The sequence below is a fragment of the Aotus nancymaae genome, unplaced genomic scaffold (assembly GCF_030222135.1).
Source record: "Aotus nancymaae isolate 86718 unplaced genomic scaffold, 86718_ANA_hifiasm-v0.15.2.pri h1tg000067l, whole genome shotgun sequence".
In the NCBI taxonomy this organism is placed as follows: Eukaryota; Metazoa; Chordata; class Mammalia; order Primates; family Aotidae; genus Aotus; species Aotus nancymaae.
In genome coordinates this window covers 18,570,746-18,591,162 of record NW_026988482.1, presented here as the reverse complement: position 1 = coordinate 18,591,162, position 20,417 = coordinate 18,570,746, and the positions used below count along the sequence as shown (strand labels likewise).

The window sequence follows — 20,417 nt, the reverse complement described above, 5'->3', positions numbered from 1 at the left end:
CTGGGTTCATTTTTCTCCTAATTGAAATTAATGAATTTGGAATTGTATTTTCTGTAGTCTCATCCTGAATGTTATATATGAGTCTAAAATAATGTTGCCAGGCTTTGGGAAAAAGCAATTTGGCTGAAACCTTAAAAACATTACTATAAAAGTAATACTTTCTCACTCACTGTGGAAAACTTAGAAAATGCAGGATAAAATCAATATATAAAAAGAAATCCTCTGTAATATTCCCACCCATGGTCATCCCTTGGGTCTCCTGACTGCTGCTTCACCAGCCAAGGACTAAGGTTATGTTGCTTCTTGGATCTTCACTGTCCTCTGCTGTCTTTTTCCTGTGAACTGTCCATTCATATCCAACTGCCTAGCTGTGTGAGGCTGAATTTTTGTGATGACTATTACAAGTAGAACATCATATTCCTGCACAGTAAATGAACTGCCTTGTACTAAATGATACATTAAATGAGGTTTGTCAAAAATGTTAAAAGTGCCAGTCTTTGCATTAATATTTTTTGAAATGTAATTATTTTTTAAAAGATATTTCATTTATATTAATATATTATTATTTAAATGAATTTAATGGAAAATCTTTAAAATTTTTTAGCTTTTTTTGTTGTTGTTCATTTGAAGACAGGGTCTCACTTTGTCACCCAGGTTGGAGGGCAGTGGTGACAATTGTGGCTCACTGCAGCCTCAACCTCCCAGGCTCAAGTGATCCTTCTGCCTCAGCCTCCTGAGTAGCTGGGACTATAGGCAGGCACCATCATGCCTGACTTATTTTTGTATTTTTTGTAGAGATGTGCTCTCACTGTGTTGCCCAGGCTGGTCTTGAGCTCCTGGATTTAAGCAGTTCTCCCACCTTGGCCTCCGAAAGTGTTGGGATGAACTACCATGCCTGGCCTGATTTCTCAGTTTTGATTAATAATATGGTAAGCATCACTAGATAAAGCTCACATAAATAAAATGTCTTTAATGGCCTCAATATTTTTTAAGAGTTTAGGGCCCTTAAGACCAAAAAGTTTGAAAACCGCAGCTCTAGAGCAACCCCCTTGCCATTTTTCAAGGAATTGGCTTTTGTAAGTCTATTGTTTGATCTTATTTCTCATAAGATTTGAGTGACATTATTTTGGAAGTCTGCCACCATTGCACCCCATCAGGAGACATTGACATCTGGTTGCTCATTTTGTGGGGTCACCTTGTTCGATCATTTGGTTGGTTTGGTAAAACGTAGATTGCACAGGGTTTTTTTTGTTTGTTTTTTTTTTTTAATTTAAAACGAATAAATCTGTGGGTCAGTACTTTTGAGACTTTCTTCTTCCTTTTTATAAATAGTATCTCTTTAAAAATACAATTTCTAATTGTTTGTGCTGGCATATTTTTTTATATGGGAATGCTGTTAATTTTTATATCTTTTACCCACAGCTTTGCTGAACTCTCCTGTTATTTCCAATACATTTTCTACAGATTTTGTTGGATTTTCTAGAGACAGTAATTTGAGCTATAAATAATGACCATTTTCTTTCTTCCTTCCTTCAGCTTTTACCCTTTTTATTATCTACTAGGCTTACTAGAATGTTCAATACAATTTGAATAGAAGTAATTATTACAGGAATCTTTATCTTATTTCTGATTTTTTATCTTCTCACGATTGTGTGTTATATTTGTTACATGTTTTTAGTAAATAACATTTTATCAGTTTAAAACTTCTCAGCTGAGTGTTGATAGCATGGCCCAATAAAAAGAGTGAATAGGGTAGGTTGTGTCATGGTTAATATAGTCTGTGTGTGTATGTGTGTGCGTGTGTGTGCTTTGTTAAATTTTCATTTTTTTTTCCTTCTTGCTGTTGGATTATGTCCCTGGTTTGCTAAATTTATTGGCTCAAAAGCACTCAGAGTGTAAAAGGTACTGACAAATATTAACGTGTACATATCATCACTCAGAATCGCCCCATGAGATGGAAACACAGAGTGTGGAGCATGCTGCTGTGTTTAGGAAGGGCTCCCTCAGTGCTATATACTAATAACACCAAGAAGGCCTTTGTGTGATTTTCAGAGGCTTCCCAGTGGCACACCTGAGAAAAACTGCCTCCGTATCTCTGTATAAGCTTGATCTTTTTTTTTGTTTTGAGATAGAGTCTTGCTCTGTTGCCCAGGCTGGAGTGTGGTGGTGCAATTTCGGCTCACTACAACCTCTGCCTCCCAGGTTCAAGCAGTTCTCCTGCCTCAGCCTCCCAAGTAGCTGGGATTACAGGTGCATGACACCACATCTGGCTAATTTTTTTTTTTATATTTTTAGTAGAGATGGGGTTTTATCATGATGGCCAGACTGGTTTCGAACTCCCAACCTCAAGTGATCTGCCTGCCTTGGCCTCTCAAAGTGCTAGGATTACAGGCAAGAGCCACTGCACTGGCTGAAACAGTGTAATTTTGAATGCTGAGCATAGGGTATCAGGATTTCTTAAGACTGAATGTCTTAAAAATGGTTTGATTGCTAAGATTTTTACTCTTTCCCAACTCTTGATTTCTTCATCTTTCAGAGAAAGAGATTGATGCAATGTCACTGGGCATATTTAAAAACCACAACTAGATGCTGCAACACAACATAAGAACGTACTATCTAGAGCCAAATGCAACCAACTAAGTTATTTAGAAACTGCTCATTCTTGAATCCCAAGCCAAGCATTTAACCTGCCAGTTCTGAGGTTTATGTGTTTAGTGATACTTTCTGGTGAACCTCGAAAATAGCCAGTGAGACTCACTTAGAATCTGTGGGTTCATACTTGATTCAGATATCCAGTACAACTGGAAGAAGTACCTTTTGCTATTCCCAATATCCTATTGTGTTTGAGATTTTCTATTGAGTAAAATATAAAATAATAAAACCTGACTGGAAGTGGACTCTGACTTACACTAATACTAAGCCTAATATGCATATGTTAGTGAAAGACTGGTTCAGAGATGCATGTTTATTAATTTTAAAATATTAATGCTTCTCATTGCTTTAAAATATTGTGATGAGTAGTTTTCTTAAACTGAAATTATTATTGCATGTGTGTGGGATGATCGTGATGCCTGAGGGTGCCAGAAGTTGGAGAAACACTGGTGTGTGGTGGGGAAACTCTGAGGTTTTTTTTTTGAATAGTTATAGAGGCCAAGGCTTGGAATAATATTGCAAAAGGATATTCCTATTATATGATATTAAAATAATGCATGCTTGTTTATATTTTCAGGGCACCTTTGATGATTACTTGGAGTTATTCCTGCAGTTTGGTTATGTGAGCCTTTTCTCCTGTGTTTACCCATTAGCAGCTGCCTTTGCAGTGTTAAATAACTTCACCGAAGTCAATTCAGATGCCTTAAAAATGTGCAGGGTCTTCAAACGTCCATTCTCAGAACCTTCAGCCAGTATTGGTGTGTGGCAGGTAATTGTTTGAGAAAAAATTATTCCTTTAAAAAATAAAAATATGAGATGTTATGACAGGGAAAAAATAAAAAAGCAAGCCCTACAGAGAGATTTAGGAAAACTGGATTTGTTTTGCTGCAAACTAGCTGTGCGACCTTAGATAACCATTTACTTTCTCTAGCTTAACTTTTCTTGTTTTTAAATTGGGGGTTGGGGAGATAAAATATAATTTCTAAGACCCCTTTCAGATGTGAAACTCTGACGATCTTCTGGGAAAGTAGCTAGCTGAGACTTCATCTCAACTGGTATTAATGAGCCCCTCCCTGCTACAGAGTCAGTGGAAGCCACACGGGGAGCCTAGACTTCTGCTCCTACCTGGCAGTAATGAGGCTCCTTTTTTAGTTTCTGCTAGTCTAGTTTTCTAGTCATGAGGTGATCTCAGAGGAAGTCTAGTGGAATATAAGGAGTTTCACCACAACCATGCACAGTGGAGCCCACATGGGAACATATATGAGGCACCTGTCCTTCTCTCCACGAAGGAAGAATCAGTAGAAGTCTAGTGGGAAGCCAGAACACCCATCCTTGTCCAGCAGTAATGAGGAATCCCCCGCCGGGTGCCAGTGGTTTCTACATAGGGAACCTGAACTTCTACCTCTACCTGGTAGTAATAAGGTATTATCCCCTCTTCCCTTGCTGGAATGGTATCAGAGAAATAAACTAAAACAGAAGGTTTAATATAGAATCTTCTTTCTCCTAACATGTCCAGGTTTATATTAAAAAAATCATTCATCAGGCCAGGTGTGGCTCACAAATGTAATCCTAGCACTTCGGGAGGCCAAGGCAGGCCAATCACCTGAGGTCAGGAGTTCCAGACCAGCATGTCTAACATGGTGAAACCCCATCTCAACTAAAAATACAAAAATTAGTCGGGTGTGCTGGTGGTTGCCTGTAATCCCTGCTACTCAGGAGGCTGAGGCAGAAGAATCACTTGAACCCAGGAGGTGGAGGTTGCAGTGAGCTGAGATCACGCCATTGTACTCCAGCCTGGGTGACAGAGTGAGACTCCATCTCAAAAAAATAAAATAAAATAAAATAAGATCACTCATTATATGAAGAACCAGGAGGAAATCAAGCTTAATGAGAAAAGACAGTCAGCAGATGCCACTATCAAGATGACACAGGTGTTAGAAATATTGGACAGCTATTTTAAAACAGCCTTATATAAAAGTTTCAATGAGTAATTATGACCATACCTGAAACAAATGAAAAAAAAACGAAATTGGGATGTCTCAGCAAAGAGATGGAAGATATAAAAGAGAATCGCATTGATATTTTAGAAGTGACGAATACCTATAACTGAAATAAAAAGCTCTCTGAATGAGTGCAACAGCATAATGGAAAGGATAGAGGAAAGAATCAGAAACTGAAAAATAGAATAAAAGAAATTATCGGACAGGCACGGTGGCTATGCCCATAATCCAAGAACTTTGGGAGGCTGAGGCAGTTGGATCACGAGGTCAGGAGTTCAAGACCAGTCTGGCCAACATGGTGAAACTCCATCTCTACTAAAAATACAAAAGTTAGCTGGGTGTGGTGGTGGGCACCTATAATCCCAGCTACTTGAGAGGCTGAGGCAAGAGAATCACTTGAACCGGGGAGGCGAAGGTTGCATTGAGCTGGATTGCACCGCTGCACTCCAGCTCGAGCAACAGTGCGAGACTTCATCTCAAAAAAAGAAATTATCCAGTCTGAACAACAGAAAGTATTCTGTAAAAACATAACCTCAAGGACTTGTGTGGATTTAAAAAAGAGCTAATCATTCATGTCACTGGCGTTACAGAAGGAGAGAATAAAGAGGGAGGGTCCCAAAAAGTATTTGAATAGATAATGGCTAAGAACTTTTTAAATTTGGCAAGAGACCTAAAACTGCAGATTCAAGAAGCAGTGTGAACACCAAACAAGATAAACCAAAGAAATCCTTGTCAACACACATCATAAACACCTGAAAGCTAAAGACAGCATTTCAAGAGAATCAAAAGAGAAATGACATCATACCTATAGGGGAAAAACAATTAGAATGACAGCCAATTTCTTCTTCGAAACCATGGAGGTCAGAAGAAAGTGGCAAAATATTTTTCAGGTCCTTAAGGTATTGTCAGTATAGAATCCTGGCTGGGTACGGTGGTTCACGCCTGTAATCCCAGCACTTTGGGAGGCCAGGGAGGGTGGATCACCTGAGATCAGGAGTTTGAGACTAGCCTGGCCAACGTGGTGAAACCCTATCTGTATTAAAAATACAAAAATTGGCTGGGTGTGTTCACAGATGCCTGTAATCCCAGCTCCTCTGGAGGCTGAGGCAGGAGAATTGCCTGAACCTGGGAGGTGGAGGTTGCAGTGAGCCAAGGTCACACCATTACACTCCAGCCTGGGTGACAAGAGTGAAACTCTGTCTCAAAAAAAAAAAAAAAAAATGTGTGTGTGTGTGTGTGTGTGTGTGTGTGTGTAATCCTATGTCCAGAGATAATATTTTTCAGAAATGAAGGAAAAAGCAAGACATTTTCAGATGAAGGAGAATTAAGAGAATTTGTTGCCAGTAGACCTATCTTAAAAGAATAGCTATAGGAAGCTCTATTAACTAAGGAATGATAAAAGAAGAAATCTGGGAACATGAGGAAGAAAAACCATGATAACCAAAAATATTGGTAAACAAAATAGACTTCTCTTACTGAGTTTTCTAAGTTATGTCTGATTGTTGAAGCAAAACTTATAATACTGCCTAATGATTCTAAATATATGTAGAGAAAAAACAATTTTATTATTATTTTTTGTAGACATGGGCTCCCACTGTGTTGACCAGGGTGGTCTTAAACTTCTGGCTTCAGGTGATCCTCCCACCTTGGCCTTCCAAAGTTCTAGGATTACAGGCATGAGCCACTACACACAGCCTATGTAGACAAGATACACTGTCTGATTCTTTACCCTATATCAACAAGTATATAATAAATAAAGGATGGTGGAGGTAAGGTTTCCCGTGCTTCACTCAAACTGATAAATGATGACACAAGTGGAATGTGGTAAGTTATGTATATGTAATACCTAGAGCCACAACTAAAAATATACAAAAGATATACTCAGGAACATTAAGATAAACCAAAATGGAATTCTAAAAAATATTCAAGTAAACCACAGTAAGGCAGGAAAAAGAAAGGAGAGAAGTGAAAAACAGGGAACAAACAGAAAACAAAGAAATAATCACCAGCCATACTTCCTAACATATCAATGACTACATTACCTATAAATGGTCAGACAACAATTAAAGACAGATTGGCAGAGTGGATTAAAACACATGACTCGAGTATATGCTGTCTTTAAGAATCTCAAATAGTATTTAGGTAGGTTGAAAGTAAAAGGATAAAAATGCTATATATGGAAATATTATTTAAAAGAAAGCAGGAATGACTGTATTAATATCAGATAAAGTAGACATCTGAGCAAAAACATTGCCAGAGAGGACCATTCTATGATGATAAAAGTGTCAAATTATCAGGAAGACATAGCAATCTTAAATGTATATGTACCAAAGAACAGAGTTTCAAAATATGTGGACAAAAAAACTTGAACTGAAAGGAGAAATATTAATAGATAGCCAGGAGAAACAAACGGATATATTCATACAAAGACTGTACAGGAATGTTCATAGCAACTTTATGTACAATAATCCCAAACTGGAAACAACCCAACTTGCCACCAGTAGGTAAATGGAGAACAAAAATTTTGACATATTCATAAAATGGAACACTGCTCAATAAAAAAAGGAATTAAATAGTGATACATAAAACATGGATCAATCACTGAATCATCATGCTAAGTGAAAGAAGCAGACACAAAAGGGTGTATACTGTATGATTTCGGTTATATCTAATTTTGGAATATGCAAACAAATCTATATTGACAAAAAGTAGATCATATTTTGTTTGGACCCAGGTGTAAAGGGAGGGCTGAATTGCCAGGGTCATGGGACTGAATTGCAAGGAGGAAATGGAAATGTCCCGTGTCTTGTTTGTGGTGGTGGTGGTGGTTTCACAGATACACCTATAAAACTTAAGGAAGTATGTACCTTAAATGCATACTGTTTATTGTATGTAAATTATAACTCAATGTAAGTGATCTAAAAAAAAACTGAATGTTTAGTTACAAACATATTGCAAGTTCAGGAAGCCAGGCATTGTCATATGCTGCCGTTGGAAGTATGAGCTGGCCAACCCATGGAGTACAGCTTCGTATTATCTATCAAAATGACAAATGCATGTCCTCCTTGACTCAGCCATTTCGCTTTGCAGAATTTAGCATAATTCCACATTTGTTAAGTGATGTACTTATAAGATCACCAATTGTAGCATTGTTTGTAATAGCAAGTAAATGCCCACCAATAAGAAAATGGTTACATAAATTCTGAGATGTGGCAAAGAATGAAGGAGCTCTTTTAGTATTGACACAAGAAGTTCCTCAAAACACTTTAAATGACCAAAGCAAGGGGCCTGACGGTGTGTAGTATGCTGAAAAGGGAGTAGGAAAGTGTGTGTATTCAAGTTTGTTTATTTTGTAGACAAAGTGTCTGAAAGAATACATAAGAAATTGCTAATAGTGATTATCTTCTAGGGAGAATGGGAGCTGGGAAGTGGAAGAAAAAGGGACAAGGGAACAAGACACTCCACTATATACTTAGAATTTTTGATTTTTAAGCTATGAGAATATAATAAAAAATAAGTAAATAGAAATTTAAAACTAAAGAGAAAATAAAGACAATTTTAGATTTCTTATGAAGAAAACTGTGGAAAAATAATCAGACTGCACAAAAGATTTCTAAATACAAGATGGCAGAAGTTCTCCATGGGCAAGATGTATTAAGTTTGGATTCAGTCATCTTTTGTTTTGCTTCTTTTAAAATTTATGTTTCTAATAGTACTTGTGTTTCTTGGAATTAATGGGTAAATTACTAATTAATGACCATATGCTTTATATTAATTAAAAAAAAAAAAAAAGCAATGGTCACAACATTTCTCCATCCATCTTCAGCAGTATGCACCAAAGTCTCCTTCAGGGGATACTGGGTCAAGTTTGTCTAGTAGGTCTCAGTGGGGCCTAGCATCTGCATTTCTCTAAAGTTCTACATTTGATTTGCTAATGATGCTGGGAAACGATCACCATTTATCTCTGGTGCCTTGATTATAAAGCTGGTTATAGCTGAGTCATATGTGGTATGTGATGTTAAAGTAGAAGGATGGTTTCACGACGTAAGTTCTGTTTGAAATCTTACCTGTTTTTTAATGTGAAACATTTTTCCCTGACAGCCCTACTTTAGATTCCCCTTAGATGTGAGTAGAGTAACTTTAACAGTATTCCCAATTCAGGTCTGGGGCTGCCTCCAGTTAGGAAGATAGAACATACTGCTTTGGGATATTCATGCCAAAAGTGTCTAAAATACTGTCTAACAGTATGGCTTTTTTCAGCTAAAAAAATCATACCATGACAGAGAAAAAAGTTTAAAATGTACTTGGAATGTTTAGAACTAGGGTAAGACATTTTCCTTGATTTTTAGATAATATGAAAAAGGATGAGGAAATATGCAAGCAGTCATTGCAATTTTTAATTTTCATTCTTTTTTCCTTTAGTTGGCTTTTGAAACAATGAGTGTTATATCTGTGGTCACGAACTGTGCTCTGATTGGAATGTCACCACAAGTGAATGCCATCTTTCCAGAGTCAAAAGCAGACCTCATTTTGATTGTAGTAGCGGTGGAGGTAAGTAAAGATTTAAACTTCTTTTAAGGAGCATCCATAGCACATTTCTCTATGCCAAAGCAGTACTGTCTCGGGCTGTCCATGACTGACAATTGAGCAATACAGATTTGCTAGTAAGAAAGCAAAAACAGTTCAAGTAATAGAAGACATGAGGATTCAGGCTGTATATTCATGGTTATTGCCCAAGTATGAAAAAATGTCACCATTATGCAAACAGGAAGTGACTTTTCCACTGTCGTGCTGGTCTACCCAGTGCTAAGTAGGTAAATCTTATTTGAGGGCCAGGTGCTGTGGCTCATGCCTATAATCTCAGTACCCAGGCCAAGGCAGAAGGATGGCATGAGGCTGGGAGTTCAAGACCTGAGCAACATCATAAGACCCTGTCTCCACAAAAAAATTTTTAAATTACCTGATTTAATTTGGTACCTGATGTGTTGGTTCATTCTTGTAGTCCTAGCTATTTGGGAGGCTGAGGCAGGGGGATTGCTTGAGCCCCAGAGTTCAAGGTTACATTGAGCTATGATGGCACCACTGCACTCCAACCTGGGCAACAGAGCAAGACACTGTCCCTTAAAAAAAAATGTTATTTGAAATCAAATTTTATATATATTTAATATGTATTTTTAGTCTATTTTAGAGAAAAGACAGTTATACTTTCTTAAGCAAATAAATTCTAAGAAATGCTTTTTGATCATGACTTTAGTCTTATTTGCTACAGGTGTGGAATTCATTGTGAAACACTCTCAAACTTCAAAATGTAATTTGTAGGACGATACATAATTTCACATACAAAGCACAAGTAGGCTGTCTGTGCTCTTTTTAGGTTTTCCTTTTATCATGTTTCAGATTATGGATTCCTGTAACATCTTGGAAATTAAGCACTAACCAAATGTAAATGCAGTAATTTGTAGGAATTTTTTTGTTGCTTGTAGTTATAGTTGTCAAGAATATTGTGACTACCTTTCATTTTTAGATATTTTAAAAACAGAGCAGTTATGGAACTCTATAAATGCAGAATTTAGGATCCTGATTGGTGTTTCATATACTTAAGGCCTTAGGACTCAGGGCTGGCCAAAGGAAAGGAAATCATGAACTTGCATGTTTCCAGTGTTGACTAAAGAAATATATTCTGCTTTGCTCTTTTTTGCTCTTTTATTGTATTTGGTAGGAATCTGTGTTTATGATAGATGCTATATGTGGAATATGCATTTTGGAGAATGATTTTAGATAGCAGTGAGTGGGAGGGAAAAGAGAATGGCCCTGACAGATACAAGTAGGTCTATTTTGAATTTTGTAAGTTGAATAGAATTTTGTAGAGGTATTTGCAAGGCTGATTTGTGACCTGTGGAAGTGAGAAAACAAGTCAGAGTTACCTTTGATAGGGAGAGACCAGCTGGCTAGGCTTATAATGCGCCTTCTTGATTTAGAATGTGGCACTTCACTTCACAGATCTAAAAATTTGTCTTTGCCAATACACTCAGAGTTAATTAGAGGCTTTTGGGACTGACTGAAACTTAAAACTCATGAAACTTACAAAAGATTGACCGGAAAGTCAGGTGGTTAATCTACCATAAAAAGATACTTTGCCAATACCATAACAGTGGATATTAAAGTGAAGGTGGAATTGGCTATTAGAAGATTTCTTGGTAAATTCAGAACAAGAGCAGGAGTGGTGCAATATTCTGAAAGGTACAGAAAACCTGGAAACCATCCCTACCTCTACACAGAGCAGAGCTCGCCTGTGAGCCAGCTCTTGGTGTCCATCCATCGCTAGCTTCTGACCTATGCTGGATAAGCTCATTACTGCCTAGTTTTTGATTTTTGCCTTCACTTTCTCTAGATTTCTGGCTTGCTCAGTATATTACCATTGACTAGCCTACTGCTTTCTTTTGTATTTAGCGATACCTTAATCACATATTGAGGGCCTGGTTCTTACTTAATTCTGGAGACTTACTGGCCTATAACACTGATCTGCAGGTGGCTAATCTCATGTATTACACAGTATGGTTTTGCTAGTCTAATCCTCATGGATTCACTTAATCTGCACATTCTAGGAGTACTTGGCTGTTTGCCCTCTAGGTTCTAGCCATTATGCATCCTCTATTTATTTATTTATTATCTCTTCACATTGTATAAAAACAGCTGTTTCAATTGTCATTATCTAAACTGGCAAACTAAGAAGCATCAAGGAAGTCTAGGAAGAAGTCAGGAAGCATCAGGAAAGGCTCCCTGTAGGTTTCAGGGGGATCATGGTCCTGCCAACATCTTGATTTTAGACTTCTATTCTCCAGGCTACGAGACAATGCATTCCTGTTGTTTTAAGCAATCTATAATAGTTTGTGATAACTTTGTTCTGGCAACGCTGAGAAACAAATGCAGCTTCCTTTCTGTTGAAATTACTTTTCTTAGCCAATTTTTAAAAGGTTAGTCTGCTAGCAACAAATTCTCTTAATTTTTTCTTCATCTGAAAACCTTTTTTTCTCTTTTATTCTTAAGTATAGTTTTGCTGGACATAGAATTCATGGATGATAGTCCTTTTCTTTCAGCACATGAAAAATATCTTGGTACTTCCGTCTAGTCTCCATGGTTTCAGATGAGAAATAGTATCATTCCAATTGGTGTTCACCTATAGTTAATGGGTCCTTTTTTTCTCTGGCTGCTTTCAAGACTTGTTTCCCTCTATCTTTAATTTTTGAAAGTTTAATCATAATGGTTCTTAGCGTAGCTCTTTGGGGATTTATTCTGTTTGGGGCATGCTCAGCTTCTTAGATCTGTGGGTTTGTGTCTTTTACCAAATTAAGGAATTTATAGACATTATTTCTTCAAGTACTCTTTCAGGCCCACTCTCATTCTTCTCCTGGGATTTTGACATGAATCTTTGTATGGTCTTTTGTATTTTCCCACAGTCCCCTAAGGCTCTGTTCAATTTTTGTCAGTCTGTTTTCTGTTATTCACATTAGGCAAATTCTAATGTATTTTCAAGTTCACTGGTTCAACATCTTCTGTATGTCCACACTACTATTGAGCCCATATACTGAAGTGTTTTTCAAAAAATTTTCTGTTACTGCATTTTTCAGTTCTATAATTTTCATTTGGTTGTTTTTATAACTTGTATTTCTTTTGCGTGTGGATGTCCAGTTTTCCCAGCACCAATTGTTGAAAAGATTTTCTTTTCCCTAAATGAGTGGTCTTGACACCTTTGTTGAAAATCATTTGACTGTATACTCAGAGTTTATCTCTGGGCTCTTTATTCCATTGGTCGGTGTGTCTGTTTTTATGCCAGTACCATACTCTTGATTACCACAGCTTTATAATATGTTTTGAAATCAGAAAGTGTGAAACTACGTTGTTCTTTTTCAAGATTGTTTTGGCTGTTTCAGTGTGTATTTGTTTCAATGTGCTTGCAGTAAGCTATGGCTATTTATTTTATGATATTTTAAAATATAACTATTGATCAGAAGTTGGATTATGTTTGCACAGATGGTCCTCTCTTTCTGCCACAGTGTGTATTTGAAGATTTGTTTTGTTTATATCTTGTTGACTTTCATACATTTGAGAGGACCCTAGCTTTGGTTTCTCAATAGAAAATTTTGTGTGTCAAGACAAAACCAAGGTCAAGGTGTTTGAAATAGCCAAAAAATTAGAAATTTAACCAATTTTATTCTAGTGTTGCTGAGACTTCAGCTGAATGCCATTTGGTCTTGTAATGACTTTAAAAATGTGTAACATTTATAAATGGATTAGAAAATACAAATTTTTGGTTTGCTACCATTAAGTTTGTAAAATCATGTTAAAATTCTAATTCTGAATTAGAATTACAAGGTAACTGTGAGGTGATAGATATGTTAATTAGATTAATTTTGCTAATTTCATAGGATGTACATATTTCAAAATATGTTGTATAATGTTGTATAACTTAAATATATTCCATTTTTATTAGTCAGTTATATCTTTATAAAGCTGGAAAAAAGGAATGTTACAGAATGTTCATCAAAACTATCAGTGGGGCTGGGCACAGTGGCTTACACCTGTAATCTCAGCACTTTGGGAGGCCAAGGCAGGCAGATCACCTGAGGTTAGGAGTTCGGACCAGCCTGGCCAACATGGTGAAACTCTGTCTCTACTAAAAATACAAAAATTAGCTGGGCATGATGGTGTTTGCCTGTAATCCCATCTACTTGGGAGGCTGAGGCAGGAGAACCACTTAACCCAGGAGGCAGATGTTGTGATAAGTCGAGATTGCGCCACTGCACTCCAGCCTGGGCGACAGAGTGAGGCTCTGTCAAAAAAAAAAAAAAAAAATACTATCAATGAGTCAATTAACGTGTTTCTATTTATAAGATTTTTTTCTTTTATCTGAAAATCTTTTCAAATAAGGAAATTAAATATTTAACTTTAAAGTAGAATTTTTTACTGGAGTCTACATAAAGTTAGTTTTTATTGATTTAAAAAAGTTTTGCTAGTAGCATATTAAATTAGCACCATGCTGTACTTTCATATGTTTATTCATTGCCCTGAAAGAGCAGAAATTTTACTAACTCAAAAAATGCCATAATAAATAAGTTATGTATATATATAAATTCTCATATAAATTTTTAACATCTTGATGAAAAAAGCAATTTAGGATGCTTTTTCTCCAAATTAATTAATGAAATAAATATCTAGATACATTTATATGATTAGAATTTGTTTACAGAAGAAACACAACTTAGAAAATGTAACAATTTTATAAAGTTGATGTTGAGTGTTAATGTTCTCAAAATTTAAAATTGGATGAATTGATAGTTTTTTTTGTTTTTCTGGATCACATTTCCAAAGCCAGGTCACTTTATTTTTACTTAGGTTTCTGATCATCATTATTATTATTATTATTATTATTCCTTCTTCTTCTTCTTCCTTCTTCTTCTTCTCTCTTCTTCTTCTCTCTTCTTCTCTCTTCTCTCTCTTCTTCCTTCTTCTACTTCTTCTTCTTCTTTCTCCTCCGCCTCCGCCTCCACCGCCGCCTCCTCCTCCTGCTCCTCCTCCTCCTCCTCCTCCTTTTTTCTCAGACAGAGTCTTGCTCTGTTACCCAGGCTGGAGTGCAGTGGCACGATCTTGGCTCACTGCAACCTCTGCCTCTAGGGTTCGAGCAGTTCTCATGTTTCAGCCTTCCTAGTAGCTGGGACGACAGGTGCGCCCCCCCATACTAGGCTAATATTTGTATTTTTAATAGAGACAGGGTTTCACCATGTTGGTCAGGGTGGTCTCCAACCCCTGACCTCAAGTGATCTGCCTGCCTCGGCCTCCTACAGTGCTGGAATTGCAGATGTGAACCACTGCGCCCAACCCTGATTCTTTATTTTTTTTTTTTAAAGCTTGATTTAGTACAGGTGAAATTGAGTAAAGGCAAAAATGACCACTACTGTATACTGAGAACTGTCATGTCTGTCACAACTTTTGTGTATTTACTGCCATCTAGTGTTGCCTTTAAAAATTGATGACACTTGAACACTATTTGCAAAATAGTCAAAGAAATTTTTATAGACTGAACCAGAGAATAGCCTACCAATGTAATAGATAAAAACATATGAGAAAATGCCATTTTTTGTGGGTTAAAAATTAATATTGGGGGTGTCATAAAATTCAGCCCTCAAGATTAAATCGTTATTCAAATAATTTCCCTTAAGTACTTATCCTTACTTTTGAGGCAAACTTAGTTCACTTTATTGATATAGTTTTTAGCAAAAGATTATTACTTTACCCACAGAATTACATATGTTTCCAATTTCTAAAAAATAGAAATGACCTGATATCCTCCAAATATCAATCTTAGATAATACTTCATTTTAGTAATAAATGAATTTACAGTTTTCTTTTAATTCTAAACTTGGCAAGATGTACCTGTTGGACATATTGAATACTTACAATTTACCTACTAAAATCGGTTCTTTTTCTAAGGTGAAAATGAATTAACTACTCACCCTAGAAGTTACATTGCATTTCTAATATTTAGGGCCTGGTGACCACCAAGCCTGTCTGTACCATGCATGTTTACTTGGTGGTTTAAAAAATATCATTTAATTGTAATATCAGAGGTATCCTCGGAGAATGAACTGAGCCTTTCCTGATTCTTTGGTGCCCTGAGTCACAGGATTTATTTTCCTAGTTTCAGATTTAAAAGTTGCAAGCATTATACAGATAATTCCTATATAATCTTTATCAGGATTCAACTGATTTTGAACATTTTGTCACATGTGTTCTTTCTCTCTCTCAACTAAGAGATGGGGAGGGAGAAAGAAACAGAGAGAGGGAGAGAAGAGAGACATATTTATAGATATTTGAAGCTACACAAATGTGGATTCTATCCCTGTACTGCCGCTTAGTGTATCACCTTGTCACCTTGTCTTGTGAGCCCATTTCCTTGACTGCAGAGTGAGGCCAGTGCGGTCTCTTTTGCATGAGTGCTCTGAAGAGTAGAAATGACACATGTTTAACTCTGATCATATGTCTGGTATTGAGCAGGTGCTTATTAAATTGCAGGTCTTGTTACCACTCTCACAGGGCAAGGCATAGATGAGGTTGTATATGCGAAATGCCAAATACAGAGCTGAGCACTTGGTCAAGGAGCAGGGGATGTGAGCTGTAGTTCTAACCAGCTCAGTATCAGAAATAAACTTTCATTATCTTTATTATCATTTTCATCATCATTTGCTTAAGAAGGCAGCGTCACAGCATAGAGGTAGCTTGGGGAGTCAAAATCTGGTGGTAGCTGGATTAGAATCCCAGCGTTGCCTTTTAATCTTTATGAGTCTCAGTTTTCTTGGACATAAAATGGAAACATTGGTAGTGTACATAAGAAGTGTCAGGCACCATGTTTGATGCAGAGGAGGAAGTAGAAAATTGATAACAGTTTATAGCACTGCCGTTGTTCATGAGTTCTTCTTTCAGCAATTGGTTCATATGTCTCTATCAGCTCTAGATTTGTTGTCATGGGCAAGGCTCTCCATCGTAACACTGCATTGGTTTCGTCTGTGTTACTATTTGCTGCTTACATGTTTATCTCCCTCTCTTCTGTACCTTCTGTCAATGGTGTGAATGTTTCCTTCTCTCCGCTGATCTTGCTTCCACACCTCAGCCTAGCCCTCCCACCCTCTCATTCATCCCTCATCAAGTCCTGCTGATTCTGACTTCTGAATATTTGTTTTGCCTCTATCCCTTGTCACTGAGTTCATGCATTTACCATTTCTCATCTAGACTTATATTTTTTAAAAAGTTGTGTTGAGTATAATTCACATACCATACAATTCCCTCATTTAAAGTATGTGTTCAGGAGCTTTCACCTAGACTTTTACAGGCAATCCTCACTAGCCTTCTGGCTTTCCTGCTTTTCCTCCTTTGGTCCATGCTCTCTACTGCTGGAGTGGTTATTCCTAAGTGAAAATCTGATCATATTTCTCTTCTGCTGTGGCCCTCACATGTATCTCCATGGTTTACAGAAGAAATGCATTAGTCAAATGTCAGATGCTTGTCAGTCTCCTTCCCCTTCACTTCCCCTGGCTTCTGTTCCATCCTCTGACAACCTAGGACCCTTCAGGAAGGTTACTGTTATCATTTACTAAAACTATATGACCATCACATGGCTCTACTACCAGATCGAGCTTCCTGAGAGCATGACCAAGGACAGCACATAATGCAGCTTCAGTAATTGAGCATGTGATGAAGCTTCACTGTTTTCAAGTGATTAAGTAACTGCTTGTTAAATGTTTATTAATGAATGAATGAGTCATATATAGTTTTTTATTCAGTGAACATATAGTTAGTGGCAATTATTTAAGAATTAATTTATAAGCCAGGCGCAGTGGCTGGCTCCTGTAGTCCCAGCACTTTGGGAGGCTAAGGCGGGCAGATCATGAAGTCAGGGGTTTGAGACCAGCCTGACCAACATGGTGAAACCCTGTCTCTACTTAAAAATACAAAAATTAGCTGAGTGCGGTGGCGCACACCTGTAATCTCAGCTACTTGGGAGGCTGAGGCAGGAGAATCGCTTGAACCCAGGAGGTGGAGGTTATGATGAGCCGAGAGCGTGCCATTGCATTCCAGCCTGGGTGACAGAGCGAGACACTGTCTCAAAAAAAAAAAATTTATAATTATAAGGACTTTGATAATGTACTGTTTAGAAATACTAAGAAAACCCTTAGGTAAAATATTAAAATTATATCATTATAGGAAAAGGAAAACTACATTGGAGAGTATGGTACAGTGGTTGAGAACATGGGTTCTGGGTTCATATCCTGGCTACACCACTGACTAGCTCTGTATCTTTGAATGAGTTCAGTACCTACTTCTACAAACTTAGGAGGACTAAATGAATAAATGCATGCCCTATGTTTAGTACAGTGCCTGGCAAAATTCAGTGTTTAATTTTGTTAGCTATTATTGTCATTGTTGTTTCTGAAAAACAATCTGTTCTCATAGAAATCTCTTTACCTAATTGAAAGGTTTGATTAAATTCTGAGAATTCACTTTAAAAACTTAGGCTAGGAAGGAGCCTACAAGCAACTAAGTCATTAATCTGGTCACCATTTCCTATTGTTGAGCATGAGTTGGGTTGGTTTTTTATTTTTAGATTAGGGTACTTTTGAATAGAATTATGGAATTTGGTTTTTTCTTGCTTCTTTTGTTCCTTTATTCCTGTGATAATCTTAGAATTTACTAGTCTTTCCATGAGCTCTTTAGCTTTTATCAGATAAAACATTGCTCTGTGTTCTCCTAATGTGGGAATAATTAAGAGCATTAAGTCAAATGCTTACATTGAATACATATTTATGATGTGCTTAAAATATGCTAGGCATTACTAAGATACATCTATAGGGTTCATCCCTGTAGGGTTTTGTGAGCCCCTCCCTGTTGGTGCAGAGAAGAGAAACTATAGAAATAAAAGACACAGACACAGAGAGAGAGAAAAGAGAGTTTGGGCTTGGGGGTCCACTGCCAACCAAGCGCGGGGACCTGGACACTCTGACTTTTATTGAGTACAAAGCAGTGGGCAGGGAAGGAAGGTAGGGTGAGGTAGTGGTGGTTGGTGATAGGGGGCCCAAGACTTTTAACTAGCCGAGATGAGGAGAAAAGCTAATGCGTTAGCCCGTTTTGCATATTTGTTAGAAATATTAAGGACACTAAGATTATGTTACTATTATTAATTCTTATTTTTTAAGAAAAAGAGAAACCAGGTGCAGAAGCAGGGTGTGAGAGTAGACATGGAACGTGACTGCTGAAGCACAGCATTGCATAGAGACAGTTAAGTCCCCGGATGTCTGTGGGCTTTCCTGGCTGTCAGGCTTTGCCACAAGAACTTGGAGAAGTGGAGTTACTTCCTAACTTCCCCAGGAAGGAGATGTCTGGGTTATTTTGGACATCTCCTTCCCTGGCTGGCTAAACAGCGGGTGCTTTTACAGCACTGGTGCTGCCACACAGCCGAGGTGCCGCCACACAGCCGAGGTGCCCTCCAGCAGCCCTTATTCGGGCGTGACAGAGGGCTTAGAGCATTTTGCCTTAGGATTACTTTGTTTACAATATCACCTTAGTTCCATGCTTTATAACCCTATAGTTATTAGTAAAATTAAAGGTTATATTGAGTATATATCTTTATGATTATAAGTAACTATAAGATTATATGTGATTATATAAAGGAATAACTATGTGCCTACATTTCTAATTCTTTTCTAAATTAATATTTATATGGGAACAGGCTGTGGCTTCAGACTCTTGCCACTGCACTTGCACAGTTTTCCCCCTACATACATCCCTGGTTTTAGGAATGCTCACAGACAGAACTATCTAAGAGATATATTTCAGTGCAATAGAAGGCCTCTTTCCTAACCTCCTTCCCCTGTTGACCCAGCTCTCTCCATTTCCTCCTGACTAGTGCAGGCTCTGTCAGCCTGCTGAGTGGGCATTGGGGTGAGGATGATGGGGAAGATGTCCACTCACTGAGTTTATGGCTCACCAAGAGGTATTTTGTTCCCAAATCTATTTATCTATGGTATTCTAGTTACTGTAATGGCATAATTTAATGAAATGGATGGAAACTGATAAAAAGTGTGTGCTAAAATACAGACAGCCATCATTTCTATGAAAACATTTGGAAATACTTCATAAAGATAAATTTCTATCAGATTGAATAAAGATGAGACAGTTATGAAAGATTGGGGGAAAAAAATCATCAGAATATGGACAGCTTCCAGATTCTGTTTTCACATTGCTTCACAAGTATCTTTAAGTTTTCACTCTCCTTTAAAGAAAACAAACCTGGACATCTTAGACATTGTCTTATAGGTGTTATTTAGGCATGGCAGACAGTGAGACAGTCCATCACTAGTTCCTTCTTAAAGGAAGGGCCTTAGCTCTATAGCAAAAGATTTGCAAATTAGTGCACATTTAAATTTTTGCGAAAGCAAAATGAAGACATGCATTTTGTTTGATTCTTTGTTTTAGCTGTTTAGATTAATGCAGGAATTATTGGCCCCAATTGTGTCATATAAATGGGCTTCTTCAGTTCCCTGGGAGTGCTAAATTAGGATTTTAAGTTTGTCAATCAATGGAAAATATTTGTTTTGTTGAAAAACCCAATGCCCTTGGAATTGATGATTAATACATAATCTGTTTAAATATGATTTAGTTAATACCCAGTTTTGCAGATTGCCTTGCAGTTTTTTAAGGTCTTACGGTGGTTAACCTAAACTGTTTCTTGCCCAAGAAAGTTTAGGAAAAGGCAAGTCTCATACCTCTGCAAGAGATCATTTCACATTCAGAATAGAGTTGTTTTCGGAAAAGAATTGTCTGAAAGAAGGTAAGAATTAGAAAATTCAACAGCTTCTCTGTACTCCTAAGCCATAATTTCAAAGTCCGGGATCATTATTTTCTTTAACATGAAAGCACAGAACATTGTATATCCATATTCAAATGTAAATACTTCAGATATCCACAAACAAACTAATTTAGGTTATTCATCTTTGACAACTATTCTTCCTGTCTCCTCTTATTCTTTGCTTTCAAGGCCTTCTGTCAGTTGCCTGCTCTCTCTGCTGTCTCCTATTGCACCGAAGCCTGTGCTCCTCACTCAATGACAGACCTGCTAGGTGCATCAGCCTCCTCTTGGGTCTGCCTGCTAACCTCATTCTTGCATGATAGTGAACTTTCCTTTTGGATGCCTGAACCAATCCAAAGTCAAACTGA

The 20,417-nt window shown here is 37.4% G+C and overlaps 1 protein-coding gene across 3 annotated transcripts in view; it reads left to right on the top strand.

Annotated features, from left to right (window-relative positions):
- Positions 1 to 20,417, top strand: part of ANO10 (anoctamin 10) — a 244,775-nt gene that overhangs the window by 50,612 nt on the left and 173,746 nt on the right. For all 3 annotated transcript variants that reach the window (XM_012470714.2, XM_064366972.1, XM_021676146.2), the window contains 2 exons: positions 3,230 to 3,421; positions 9,075 to 9,203. In XM_012470714.2, coding sequence (XP_012326137.1) covers positions 3,230 to 3,421; positions 9,075 to 9,203 — 321 coding nt within the window. The remainder of the gene's footprint in view (positions 1 to 3,229; positions 3,422 to 9,074; positions 9,204 to 20,417) is intronic.